At 49.0% G+C, this 14,932-nt stretch overlaps 1 protein-coding gene across 1 annotated transcript in view; it reads right to left on the bottom strand.

Annotated features, from left to right (window-relative positions):
* LOC147117712 (threonylcarbamoyladenosine tRNA methylthiotransferase-like) overlaps positions 1-14,932 on the bottom strand; it is a 250,883-nt gene that overhangs the window by 24,574 nt on the left and 211,377 nt on the right. The window contains exons 3-4 of the mRNA XM_085988928.1: positions 11,605-11,688; positions 3,418-3,582 (exon numbers count right to left, since the gene is read on the bottom strand). Coding sequence (XP_085845054.1) covers positions 3,418-3,582; positions 11,605-11,688 — 249 coding nt within the window. The remainder of the gene's footprint in view (positions 1-3,417; positions 3,583-11,604; positions 11,689-14,932) is intronic.

Genomic DNA, 14,932 nt, shown 5'->3' with positions numbered 1-14,932 from the left:
AAAGTCTGAGTAACTGTATGCGAGGTGAATGGTGAAAGTTGTTCTTTTGCCACAAAGCAAAATCTGGGCCATTACGCCAAACTTCATCCATTCATTTTTTTTCCCTTCAGGTACTTATCCAACTCCTTTGAAAGCCATGATCGAATCTGCCTCTACCATCCTTTCAGGCAGTGCATTCCAGTTCCTAACCACTCGTTGAGTAAAAAAGTTTTTCCTCATCTCGCCTTTGGTTCTTCTGCCAATCACTTTAAATGTGTGTCCTCTGGTTCTAGACTCTTCCACCAGTGGGAACAGTTTCTCTCTATCTACTCTGCCTAGAACACCTCTATCAAATCTCCTCTCAATCTTCTCTGCTCTAAGGAGAACAACCCCAGCTTCTCAAGTCTATCCACGTAATTGAAGTCCCTCATCCCTGGAATCATTCTCGTAAATCTTTTCTACACCCTCTCTAAGGCCTTCACATCCTTCCTAAAGTGTGGTGCCCAGAATTGGATACAATACTCCAGTTGAGGCCGAACCAGTGTTTTATACAGGTTCATCATAATTTCCACACTTTTGTACTCGAACCTCTATTCATGAAGCCCAGGATCCCGTAAGCTTTTTTAACTACTTTCTCAACCTGCCCTGCCACCTTCAACGATTTGTGCACATATACCCCTAGGTCTCTCTGTTCATGCACCCCCTTTAGGATTGTACCCTTTAGTTTATATTTCCTCTCTTCATTCTTTCTACCAAAATGTATCACTTCGTACTTTTCTGCGTTAAATTTCATCTGTCACGTGTCCACCCATTCCACCAGCCTGTCTATGTCCTCTTGAAGTCTATCACTATCCTCCTCATTGTTCACTATACTTTTGAAATTGTGCCCTGTATACTCACGTCCAAGTCATTAATATATATCAAGAAAAGCAGTGATCCTAGAACAGACCCCTAGGGAACACCACTGTATACCTTCCTCCAGTCTGAAAAACAACCGTTCACCACTACGCTCTGTTTCCTGTCACTTAGCCAATTTCGTATCCATGCTGCCACTGTCCCTTTTATTCCATGGGCTTCAACTTTGCTGGCAAGCCTATTATGTGGCACATTGTCAAATGCCTTTTGGAAATCCATGTACATCACGTCAACTGCATTGCCCTCATCAACCCTCTCTATTACCTCATCAAAAAACTCGATCAAGTTGGTTAAACACGATTTGCCTTTAACAAATCCGTGGTGGCTTTCCTTAATTAATCCACACTTGCCAAGTGACTGTTAATTTTGTCCCTCATTATTGTTTCTAAAAGCTTCCCCACTACTGAGGCTAAACTGACTGGCCTGTAATTGCTGGGTTTATCCTTGCACCCTTTTTTGAATAAGGGTGTAACATTTGCAATTCTCTAGTCCTCTGGCACCACCACCGTTTCCAAGGAGGATTGGAAGATTATGGCCAGTACCTCTGCGATTTCTTCCTTCACTTCCCTCGGTGTCCTAGGATGCATCCCATCTGGTCCTGGTCACTTACCTACTTTAAGTACAGCCAGCCTTTCTAGTATCTCCTCTTTAACAATTTTTCTCCCATCCAGTATCTCCTGTACCTCCTCCTTTACTATGTCTATGGCAGCATTTTCTTCCTTGGTGAAGACAGATGCAAAGTGCTCATTTAGCACCTCAGCCATACCCTCTGCCTCCATGCGTAGGTCTCCTTTTTGGTCTCTAATTGGCCCCACCCCATCTCTTACTACCTGTTTACTATTTATATGCCTAAGGAAGACTTTTGGATTCCTTTTATGTTAGCTGCTATTCTATTCTCATACTCTCTCTTTGGCCCTCTTATTTTCTTTTTCACTTCTCCTCTGATCTTTCTATATTTAGCTTTCATTTGCAAGAGCTGGTGTATTGACCCTAATATCCATGTAGCAATCCATACATATTCCGTCGAAGCAATGCTGCCTCACTATACCTGTAATAAGATAAAAAGATTCTGTATAGTAGAGAATGCAGTAGGCAAGGAAAGAAAATAAGCAAGGAAAGAAAACCTTCTGAGAAATATTACAAACTGACCTCTCTCTCTCAGTGATGGGTATTCACACATACAAGAAATGTATAGCTAACTTTTCAACAAATTTCACTTTTTCATTTGAAACCCAAAGACTTATTTTTTTTTAACTTTTAAATAAATTACTACAGGTACAAATATTTCCATCATGGTTCCAATTGACTGCTGGCGTTCATCTAAATGCAGCATTAGGAACATAGGAATGGGAGTAGGCCATTCAGCCCCTTGAGCCTGTTCTGCCATTCAATTAGATCATAGCTGATCTGTATCTTAACTCCATCTACCCGTCTTGGTTCTGTAACCTTTAATACCCTTGCCTAACAAAAATCTATCAATCGCAGTTTTGAAATTTTCAACTGGCCTAGCCACAACTGCTTTCTGAGTTCCAGATCTCCACTACCCCTTGTAGCATTTGACAGCATACTACCATTACTAAGATCCCATTCTCTGTGACTACAAAAATCCACCTCATTGGTAAGCACGCATTTAATTGGTGTGGCAAAGGACTTATTCACATCAATAGCTGAGATGCAGATTCCGATGATCCATTGCCATATTTCCTTATGAAAATCAGAGAAAAGCACATTCCAAACGACAATGTGATTTATTGAAAGGACTCTTCTCAGCTTTGACAGTCAGGCTAAAATAATTGCAGTATCTGTTCAGGGCTCTGTTCAGGGCTGAAGTCTTCCTTTTGGCTAGTTCCTTCTTCATTTTCTTTCTAAACATAAAATGGCATTTCCCTCTACTCTGCTTTGTAAGTGTTCCACTTTCAGCTCCTATGGCTATGATATTTTTCAATATTTCATCTTTTTATTCAGCAGTCGTATTTATACCTCTGGAGATCTGACTTATCCTCTGGCAAAACATGCCTGCATTTCTGAAGATGGTAGTCTCTTCTGTTTTGCAAAATGGGAACTGCAAGCTGTATATATCGGCTTGTTATCGTCTCATTTACAGCAAAAGCTTTAAAAGTTATCAGGTTATAAATGAGCCAAGTCACAATCATTAAAGACAAACAAGACTTGTTTTTATTAAAAAAAAACTCAATCATATTAATAGCTATCTACAAGCCATTTTTTAATTAGAGGTGCAGGTCTGCTAGAGTAATTTAGTTGTACTGAATTACACAAGCAAATACTTTCCCATGAATTAATCCATGTTATTTTTGCAGGGCAGTAACTCAAAAGCATTTGCACTTGCAGACGAGATCAAATGATGCTCAGAAATCAGATTTTAATTTCACACTCCATCAAGTTTTAGAGCTTTAAATCTGAGCAACAAAAATGCCCACCACACTACCTACCTTCACCAAGACATGTGTGGAGAGAATTCTGTGAAACAAAGAAGTGTTAAGTGAAGAAAGCATCGCCACTTACCTCTGTCAGCCCCGAGACTTCACCCTTCAGTAACGGTTTGACAATCGAAGGAGTGTAGATCTTTCCATTCTGTGTTGGCTTTCCCTTCATAAAATGTTTCCCTGCTTCATAAACATCTACCTTGATCATTTTCCCCAGAAATTCAGGTTGTTTGGGCACTAGAACCTTAGGGGGAGGGAGAAAAAACACTAATGTTTATACAGCAAGAATAAACGAGTTGAAGGCTTCAGGACCTAATGGGAAAAACATGACGGTAAATTAAGCAAGAGAGGATTGATTTACCACAATGGAATTGCGACCTTTTTCCTTTCATGAACTTCCATCCTGTACCATTTTGTTTTGGGCCTAAGTTTCCTGTTGTATCTTGTTAATTATTTCTTCTACTTTACTTTCATTTCCCTATTTTTTTCCCTTGGTATTGCCACTTGTCCTTTAATTTTGCGCTCTTCTTCCTTTCTTGCTTAACACTGGATTCTCCTACTTTCCAATCATTAGAGACTGTCTGTATTTATGGGGAGCACCTCTGTGTCACAAACTGCAGTGAAAATGGCACATGTTCAGAATATTCCCAGCCCCCAAACTGCCTTTTGTTTCATTCCCTGCCTTTTCTCTCAGTTCTGTAGAAGGGTTTCGACCCAAAACGTTGACTCTATTTCTCTCTCCACGGATGTTGCCTGGCCTGCTGAGTTTTTCCAGCATTTTCTGTTGTTATTTTACATGTTCAGAACTGCCCAGGCCACAGTTTGGAGAGGCTCATAAGCAAACAAGAGCAATGCCACAGCATTACCTAAACTAAAGCATACAAACATACAAAATTGACTGGCAGGAAAAGACCAGCTGGTCAATCAAGCCTACCGTAAAACCATGATGGCCAGAGCATAATGACAACACTCCTCTGCTCCCCCCTCTCCTCACCCCACCCCCCTCTCCTCCCCACCACCTCCTCCTCCCCCTGCCCCTCTCCTCTCCCACCCCCTCTCCTACCCCGCCACCCCCTCCCCACGCCCTCTCCTACCCCCAACCCGCTCTCCTCCCACCACCCCAACCCATCTCCTCCCCTCCCCATTCCCCCACCTCTCCTCCCCATCCCTCCGTTTCCTCCCCCCAACCCCCACTCCTCCCTCACCACCCCCTCTCCTCCCCCACTACCCTCCCCACCCCCTCCTCCCCCACTACCCTCCTCATCCGCTGCCCCCTCTCCTTCCCCGCCCCCTCTCCTTCCCCCTCCTCCTCATCCCCCACCCCCTCTCCCCCACTCCCCTCTCCTCCTCCTCCCCCACCCCCTCTCATCACCGCACCCCCTCTCCTCCCCCCACCCCCTCTCCTCCCCTCCCCTCTCCCTCTCCTCCCCACCCTCTCTCTCCTCCCCCCCACTCCCTCTCCTCCCCCCACTCCCTCTTCCTCCCCACCCCCTCCCTCTGCTCCCCTCCGCACCCCCTCTCCTCCTCATCCCCACCCCCTCTGCACACCGCCCCTCCGCACCCCCTCTCTTCCTCATCCCCACCCCCTCTGCACCCCTCCCCTCCGCACCCCCTCTCCTCCCCCTCATCCCCCAACCCCTCTCCTCCCCCAACCCCTCTCCTCCCCCTCATCCCCAACCCCTCTCCTCCCCCTCATCCCCCAACCCCTCTCCTCCCCCTCATCCCCCACCGCCTCTCCTCCCCACCCCCTCCCTCTCCCCCACCCCCTCTCCTCTCCACCCCCTCTCCTCCCCACCCCCTCTCCTCCCTCTCCTCTCCCCCCCTCTCCTCCCTCTCCTCTCCCTCTCCTCCCCCTCTCCTCTCCACCCCCACGCCTCTCCCTCTCCTCCTCCACCCCTCTCCCTCTCCTCCCCCACCACCTCCTCCCCCACCCCTCTCCTCCCCACCCCCTCTCCCTCTCCTCCCCCACCACCTCCTCCCCCACCCCTCCTCTCCTCCCCTCTCCCTCCTCCCCACCCCTCCTCCCCCACCCTCTCCTCTCCCTCTCCTCCCCCACCACCTCCTCCCCCACCCCCTCCTCCCCCACCCCCTCCTCTCCTCCCCCTCCTCCCCACCCCCTCCTCCCCCACCCCTCTCCTCCCCTCCTCCCCCACCCCTCTCTTCCCCCTCTCCCCACCCCTCTCTTCCCCCTCTCCCCCACCCCTCTCTTCCCCTCTCCCCCACCCCTCTCTTCCTCCTCCTCCCCACCCCTCTCTTCCCCCTCCTCCCCCACCCCTCTCTTCCCCCTCCTCCCCCACCCCTCTCTTCCCCCATCCCTCTCTTCCCCCTCCTCCCCCACCCCTCTCTTCCCCCTCCTCCCCACCCCTCTCTTCCCCCTCCTCCCCCACCCCTCTCTTCCCCCACCCCTCTCTTCCCCCTCCTCCCCCACCCCTCTCTTCCCCCTCCTCCCCCACCCCTCTCCTCCCCCACCCCTCTCTTCCCCCACCCCTCTCTTCCCCCTCCTCCCCCACCCCTCTCCTCCCCCGCTACCCCTCTCCTCCCCACCCCTCTCCTCCCCCCTCCCTCCTCCCTCCTCCCCCACCGCCTCTCCTTCCCCTCCTCCCCCACCGCCTCTCCTTCCCCTCCTCCCCCACCGCCTCTCCTTCCCCTCCTCCCCCACCGCCTCTCCTTCCCCTCCTCCCCAACCCCTCTCCTCTCCCTCCTCCCCAACCCCTCTCCCTCCTCCCCCCCAACCCCTCTCCCTCCTCCCCCACCGCCTCTCCTCTCCCTCCTCCCCAACCCCTCTCCTCTCCCTCCTCCCTAACCCCTCTCCTCTCCCTCCCCGCCTCTCCTCTCCCTCCTCCCCCACCGCCTCTCCTCCCCCTCCCCTCCACCACCCCCCCACCCTCTCCTCCCCCTCCTCCTCCATCTCCACTCCACCCCCCTCCTCCCTACCCGTCCTCCCCACCCCCTCTCCCATCCCTCCTCCCCCACCCCCCACCCCCTCTCCTCCCTACCCCTCCTCTCCCCCCATCTCCCCACCCCCTCTCCCATCTCCCCACCCCCTCTCCCCCCCTCTCCTCCCCCACCCCCTCTCCCCCCCTCTCCTCCCCCACCCCCTCTCCCCCCCTCTCCTCCCCCACCCACCCCCTCTCCCCCCCCTCTCCTCCCCCACCCACCCCCTCTCCCCCCCCTCTCCTCCCCCACCCACCCCTCTCCCCCCCCTCTCCTCCCCCACCCACCCCCTCTCCTCCCTCTCCCCCCCCTCTCCTCCCCCACCCCCCCCTCTCCTCCCCTCTCTCCTCCCCCTCCCCCCCACCCTCCTCCCCCACCCCCTCTCCCCCCCACCCTCCTCCCCCACCCCCTCTCCCCCCCACCCCCCTCCCCCACCCCCTCCCCCCCCCTCCCCCACCCCCTCTCCCCCCCTCTCTCCCCCCCCTCTCCTCCCCCAAGCCCTCTCCCCCCTCTCTCCTCCCCACCCCCACCCCCTCTCCCCCCCCACCCCCTCTCCTCCCCCACCCCCTCCTCCCCCACCCCCTCTCCTCCCCACCCCTCTCTCTCCTCTCCCACCCCCTCCCCCCTCTCTCTCCTCCCCCACCCCCCACCCCTCTCCCTCCTCCCCCCTCCTCCCCCACCCCTCTCCCTCCTCCCCCTCCCTCCCTCTCCCTCCTCCCCCACCCCCTCTTCTCTCCCTCCTCCCCCACCCCTCTCCCTCCTCCCCCCCTCTCCCACCCCCCACTCCTCTCCCTCCTCCCCCCCTCTCCCTCCTCCCCCCCTCTCCCACCCCCCACTCCTCTCCCTCCTCCCCCCCTCTCCCACCCCCCACTCCTCTCCCTCCTCCCCCTCCCCCACCCCTCTCCCCCACCCCTCTCCCTCCTCCCCCACCCCTCTCCCCCACCCCCTCTTCTCCCCCTCCACCCCCTCGCCTCCCCCACCCCCTCTCCTCCCCCACCCCCTCCCCACCCCTCTCCCTCCTCCCCTCCCCCACCCCCTCCTTCCCACCCCACCACTCACAGCCATATAATCTCCTGGGAGAGGCAAAAGACAGAGAAAAAAAACAGAGCCAATAAGGGAAAAAAATCTAGAAATTCCTTTCCGACCCTCAGGTGATCAAAACCAGTCCAGGAGATTATAAAATCTAGCCTCCCCGAGATAGAAATTTCACTTCCGCAAAAGCTCTGCAGCAGGCTAGTTCACCTGTAGAATAGCTGTATGTCAGCAAGACTGAAGTCAGAAATGTGGTCAGAGCTGCCAAATCATCAAACAGCAGCGCATTGAAACCTATGGCTGATGTTTCTTTGTGCAAATTATGTTGATACTAACAAGATGTAGTTGGATTCTTGAAAAAAAAAGTAACAATCCTACTTCTAAAAGAACCGCACACTCATTCCCCTCCCCACAAGTGTCAGTACTGTAAAGATTGTGGCAAACTCATATTTCTGCTGTTCAGTGCTGATAATCAAAATCAGCTTCTTGCTTGTAAATTGGATTTTTTTCCAGGAAACAACATTCTTGATGACATGTGGTCTTTAACAAATCTTTTAACTATTGCTTGAGGAAAAACAGGGCTGTACATGGGAAGCCGTCAATAAAAATCAGTGGAGATGCTATCAATGCCCATGGAACCAAAACTTGTTTCACTGGTGTCAGGAGACAAAATGAGAATATGGGAAGGGAGGCAGGGAATCCGTCTACCTTACTATTTAATCATTTTTCTACCTAAATTGAAAGCTGCTGGCCCTTGTGTTTGGTATTTTTTTATATGATGTTAATGTAACTTGTACTGAAAAAACATCACTGCACCACATGGGTGTGACATCATGATGAAAATGATGAATGGCGACTCTATCTCCCAGCACAAAAAATAGTTTGTCAAGCACATTTGCATGAGGAAACAGCTCCTTTAAACTGCTTTCACCACACACTGCCAATTAAAGATCACCACAACTTCTGCTCTCACTTTTCACTATGAAAATCGGAGTCCCCTCAGGGATTGTCTGCAGATTACAGGGATTGTCTGGATGTATAGCTTGTTAAGAAAATTCCCCTCGTGTCTAATTTCATGCAACACAATTAAATAAATTAGAGAGGAGTTTAAAGCGGTCTCAAGTTCAAAAATCAGGGATCAATTTTCTTTTTTGGGTTTCTGCACTAAGAAATGTGATTAAAGTCTCTCACTAATGTGATTGTATCCTTGATGTGAAATATAAATTATGATTGCAAGAAAAAAAAATGTTTGTGCAGCTTTCTTTATGCCATCTCTGCACAGTGTCATCTGTGGTCTTGTAGTTCAAATTGCCACATGAGCAGCAGATACAGATTCACACACATCTGTGAACTTCTTAGATGCAGACATTTATTTAGGTTGTGGTTTGTTTATCTCTCAAAAGTGATGGACATGTTTAAGGTGTTGATGTCCAGAACCCAACCTGTTGTTACTTTTAAAAGGAACCTCTGTTCATTGAAGCAGTGGCTGTGCCTTGAGAAAACAAAAAGCACTTAATGCTAAAAAAAATCTTCACGGGAACTGAGGTTCGAAGACCCCAATGTCGTTACAAACCTGTGGTTAAGCGAGGGAGCTTACGCTCAAGCATACCTTTTACTGTACAACACTATGTCACTTTCTCAGTAGGTTTACCCATTGTATAATTCACACTAGTACTTTAGTCACCTTTTCAGCAAAAACCCAATAAATTCCATTAATTTACAAGTCACACCACATACATTTAGAAGACATTGAGACAAACCCTGTTAAATTGTACAGCAAATCATTGGTGTAAGCTATGTGTATGGGCACTGTTGGACTGTTTTTACTGTTCTATTTGGTGGCAAGTTATTGGCCCGGAATCTGCGGTCAGCAGCGAAGCAAAGGTGTTTGCGATCTTGGTCGAGAAGTTCGAGTTTTCCAATGCGTAATTCAAGTCAACGGAAGTTAATGGGGATTTCCAGCGAAAAGCTGCTGTGACATCAACAAGCTGTCTGAGCAGCCAATCAAAATGCAGAATTCTACGGGCAGCGAACCAGGAAGTGGGTAAGCTCCTAAAATTCTAAGGGGGAGAAATTGAGTCACGCCCCCTTTGGGGCGCTACTTTTAGCGCCCCAGAAAAATTAGAGCCCCCACGGCCGAAATTGAGCGGTAGCGCACCGACGAGGAAGCGGGGCACTACTGGAGGTGCCCCACCTCCCTCTTGGGGCGCTGTGAGGGAATATTGCGGCGATACGTGCCGCAGTGCATGCACATTGCGCCACGGTATTGCAGGCCTTCTTCCCCTTCTTAAAGGGGAGGGGCCTTCCGCAGCGCAACCCGGGGCTCAGCCGGGCCACCAGGGATCGGAGTGCCGGCAAAAGAGCCCGGCACTCAAGAGAAACGCCGGGCTCATGGAGCGCAGCTGGAACTCCGCGGGGGGGGCGGGTCAGGAGGCCGGGAAAGGGAGCGGAGGCAGGTGCTGGCAGGCGGCCAGCAACAAAAATGGTCACCCCGGCTGCAGGTAGGCCCCCCGACCCTGTCAGACATAGCGTCCAGCGGTAAGTCAGGGGCGCTACCGAAGATCGCGGCTGGGGCGCTGCGCACGGCGATGACGTCATCGCCGGCGCTGTGGCGCGCTAAAGGTTAGCGCCGCCGCTAACCTCCCGCTGAATTTCGCGGGAGGCATTGGTGGTGCTGCACCTGGGCGCTAGTTGCTTTGCGCCCCGTTACCGCTCTCTTAGGGCGCTAACGGGAGGCGCAAAGCAACCAAATTTTTCCCCCTCACTTTTTGAAAAAGTTAGAGAAAGCAAAACAAAGATTGTGGCTCTCACATGGGGAAAAGGCAAACCTGAAATAAAGATGAACAAACTCAAATGGACAAATTTGACACGGCACAAAATTAAAATCAGTTTTTCAGGGCCATAACCTTTGTTTAGCAGTCAATACACCGTTAAAACCCCAGTTACACCTAATCCCTTTGGGTCTAACTTTTAATGGGGTATTTAAACAGCATAATTACTGCGGAAGAGCCGAAGGTTTAGTCAGTTTCCATGATTTGAGAGATTTCACTGATTGCCAGCTCTATTGTGGGGCGGGGGGTGGGGGGCGCACAGCGCAGCCTGTGGAGGAGCGGTGAATGACAGGCCGCAACTTCAGGATTTTCGAATTAGGCTGCGCATGATTTAAATCCTGAAGTTGCGGTCAGTTTCAAAGGCGAAATGTCACCAGGACCATAAATTCCAGGCCGTAAGATCTCATGCCATTAAATCTATAAAGGAATGTAGCCAATCGGAATCAGGGAGAAAACTCTCCACTGGCAGGAGTCATACCTAGCACAAAAGAAAATGGCTGTGGTTGTTGGAGGCCAATCATCTCAGCCCCAGGACATCGCTGCAGGAGTGCTCGAGTTCCTCAGGGCAGTGTCCTAGGCCCAACCATCTTCAGCTGCTTCATCAATGACCTTCCCTCCATCATAAGGTCAGAAGTAGGGATGGTCACTGATGACTGCACAGAGTTCAGTTCCATTCGCAACTCCTCAGATAATGAAACAGTCCGTGCCCGCATGCAGCAAGACCTGGACAACATTCAGGCTTGGACTGATTAGTGGCAAGTAACATTCGCGCCATGCAAGTGCCAGGCAATGACCATCTCCAACAAGGGAAAGTCTAACTACCTCCATTTGACATTCAATGGCATTTCCACCGTCAAATTCCCCATCAACAACATGCTGGGGGTCGCCATTGACCAGAAACTTAACTGGGTCACCACATAAATATTGTGACTACAAGAGCAGGTCAGAGGCTGGATATTCTGCAGCGAGTGACTCACCTTCTGACTCCCCAAAGCCTTTGATGGAATACTTTACACTTGCCTGGATGAGTGCAGCTCCAACAACACAAGAAGATTCAACACCATCCAGGACAAAGCAGCCCGCTTGATTGGCACCCCATCTACCACCTTAAGCATTCACTCCCTCCACCACCGGCGTACCTTGTCTGCAGTGTGTACCATCTACAGGATGCACTGCAGCAACTCGCCAAGGCTTCTTCGACAGCACCTCCCAAACCCGCAACCTCTAAATTCTGGAACTTCCTAACTAATAGCACTGTGGGAGTACCTTCACCACACGGACTGCAGTGGTTCAAGGCGGCGGCTCACCACCACTTTCTCAAGGGTAATTAGGGATGGGCAATAAATGCTGGCCTTGCCAGCGATGCCCACATCCCGTGAACGAATAAAAAAAAAATCTTGTGGTGGCAGTTTAATATGAATACTTTCAATTTACTGGACTACATAGGGAGACAACCTTGGTCAACTTACTTGTTCATAAAATTTGTTGTGAGCGACATAGTACTGGCCATCAAATGATTCCTCTGTTATCAGAACGTGCTGTCTCTCACCAACCTGAAATGTCAATTTAAACACATTGTAGAGAGTTAGAAAAAGGAAGGACAAGAATTTAAAGAGCAATTCTATACATTTCAAAACCTAAACCACTCATTACAGGAACTGGCTCTAACAGAGTGAATTCAATCATTTTCCATGTTTGAGTTATCTTCCAAGGCAAGCATGGTACTGGATGATCTACAATGGAATGGGCAGTTCAACAATAACTTGCATTTATAGAGCACCGTCAATGTAGAAAATTCTCCCAAGATGTTTCCACAGAGGCATGAGGAAAAAATGGACGCTGAGCCAAAGGAGATATTAGGAGAGATGGCCAAAAACTTGGTCAAAGTGGTGGGTTTTAAGGGGGGGTCAAAGGAAGAGAGGCAGAGGGGTTATGGGAGGGAATTCCACAGAGTGGAACCTCAGTGGCTGAAGGCACAGTTGTCAATGGTAGGGTGTAGGGAGAGGAGGATGCACAAGAGGCCAGAATCAGTGGAACAAAGTTTGCTGGGGGAGGGAGGGGTAGGACTGAAGGGGTTGACGAAAATAGGGAGGGGTGAGGCCATGGGGGGGACTTAAACACAAGGATGAGAATTTTACATTTGGGGCATTGGGAGCCAATGTAGGACAGTGAAGACAGGGATGATGGGTAAATGGGACTCTGTGGCGGGCAGGATAGGATACAGGCAGCAGAGGTTTGGATGAGTTGAAGTTTATGGAGGATGGAAGTTTGGAGGCTGGTCAGAAAAACATTGGAGTAATCAAGTCTGGAGGTAACAAAAGGCATGAATGAGCAAATGGGATGAAGTAGGGGCAGGGGTGGGCGGTGTTACGGAGATGGAAATAGACAATTTCTATGAAGAGTATTGAAGTTGCGGACTAATTTACCAGGAAGGACCATTGACAACGTAAATAAGTTCAAGAGACAATTACATTGAATTACATAGAATTTACAGGCCATTTGGCCTAACAGGTCTATGCCAGTGTTTATGCTCTACACGAATCTCCTCCCACCCTACTTCATCTAACCGTATCAGCAGAACCTTCTATGCCCTTCTCCCTGATGTACTTTTCTAGCTTCCCCTGAAAGGCATCTAAGCTATTCGCCTCAACTACTCCACATGGTAGCGAGTTCCACTGTTTAACTACTCTCTCGGTACAATCTATTAATGACTTGGATGAAGGGACCGAGTGTACTGTAGCCAAATTTGCTGACGCTACAAAAAGAGGTGAGAAAGCAAATTGTCAGGAGGACACAAAGAGTCTGCAAAGGGATATAGATAGGTTAAGTGAGTGGGCAAAAATTTGGCAGCTGGAGCAAAATGTGGGAAAATGTGAGGTTATCCACTTTGGTAGGAAGAATAGAAAAGCAAAATATTATTTAAATGGAAGCGAGACTACAGAATGCTGCGGTACAGAGGGATCTGGGTGTCCTCGTACATGAAACACAAAAAGTTAGCATGCAGGTACAGCAAGTAATTAGGAAGGCAAATGGAATGTTGGCCTTTATTGCAAGGGGGATGGAGTATAAAAGTAGGGAAGTCTTGCTACAACTGTACAGGGCATTGGTGAGACCACACCAGGAGTATTGCCTACAGTTTTGGTCTCCTTATTTAAGCAGGGATATACTTGCATTGGAGGCAGTTCAGAGAAGGTTCATTAGGTTGATTCCTGGGATGAAGGGGTTGTTTTATGAGGAAAGGTTAAGCAGGTTGGGCCTATAATCATTGGAGTTTCGAAGAATGAGAGGTAATCTTATTGAAACATATAAGATTCTGAGGGGGCTTGACAGGGTAGATGCTGAGAGGATGTTTCCCCTCGTGGGAGAATCTAGAACTAGGGGGCATAGTTTCAGAATAAGAGGTCGCCCATTTAATACAGCGATGAGGAGGAATTTCTTCTCTCAGAGGGTCGTGAATCTTTAGATTTCTCTACCCCAGAGATCTGTGGAGGCTGAATCATTGAATATATTCAAGGCTGAGAGCGACAGATTTTTGAACTACAGGTGAGTCAAGAGTTATGGGGAACAGGCAGAAAAGTGGAGTTGAGGCCAAGATCAGATCAGCCATGATCTTATTGAATGGCGGAGCAGGCTGATAGCCTACTCCTGCTCCTATTTCTTATGTTTTAAAGAAGCTTCTCCTGCCTTATTCAGTTTATTAGCGACTATATTAAAATTATGATCCCTAGTTTTGGTCTCCCCCACAAGTGGAACATTTTCTCTACTTCTACCCCATCAAACACCTTCATAATTTGAAAGACCTCTATTAGGTCGCCCTTCCACTCTTCAGTCTTCTCTTTTCTGGAGAAAAAAAAGTCCCAGCCTGTTCAATCTTTCCTGATATATTTCTTGGGAGAGAATGGATTGAGTGGTATAATGAGACGTTGGGTAGATGGGGTTGATCTCTGGAAAAAGGATGGGCTTGTTGGGCCTACTGGCCTTTTCATATTGCTTAAAATTCTTGTGGTATAGCTTAGTCTGATGTATATACAATTGGCTGAAGTGTTCAAAATGGAGACCTATTTAATTTTCAAGTGAACCCCTCATGCATTTAGTGTGTAACATCTATGTACTACTTCCCTATCAACATCACAATGTGTACATGGCTGGGCAATTCTAATCACATTCCTTACGCTGCAAGTGTAGAGGGGGAAGAAATGGGCAATAAAATTTTATCAACTGGAAGTTATCTCTTGATAAATCTGCAGCAATGATGTGACAATTATTAATCCTTCAGTGTGGATATCATCATGCATCAGTGACACAAAGCACTTGGACATTCTGTGTCTGCAGTGACAGTCAGATGGAAAAATGCAACGAGAATTGAACAAGATCACACAACCAATTAAACAGTAGATATTGTTAAAAATAACAGGTACCCTGGAGTGATTTCAAAGCTCTAATCTAATCGCAGGTGACTGTTATAAATCATTTCAGTATCATTTGACGGAGTGTGAGCCCCTAGATTAGATTACTGCCTTGTACTCTCTTTGAGGTAACCGTTCTATTATACATAACCAATCTGAACACCACAATTAGATTACTGCAAAGGATGTTATTCTCTATTTAAACCATCTAAAGTCTTCGATTAGGTTACTATTTTGCAGTTACTTCCATTGAGTCATTATTTATAATACATATAGCCAAAAATCATTTCTGTTGTCTCCTCTTCAAATTATGGGGTGATGGAAGCCTAAACAACACAGTTAAATGCCTAAGTTAGGAGTACACATTACCACAATTGCAATGAAATAACAC

Source organism: Somniosus microcephalus, chromosome 5, assembly GCF_052327205.1.
Source record: "Somniosus microcephalus isolate GS21.2 chromosome 5, FLI_Smic_1.0, whole genome shotgun sequence".
NCBI lineage: Eukaryota > Metazoa > Chordata > Chondrichthyes > Squaliformes > Somniosidae > Somniosus > Somniosus microcephalus.
Note: the sequence above shows the minus strand (reverse complement) of the source record. Positions and strands in the feature narration are given on the sequence as shown.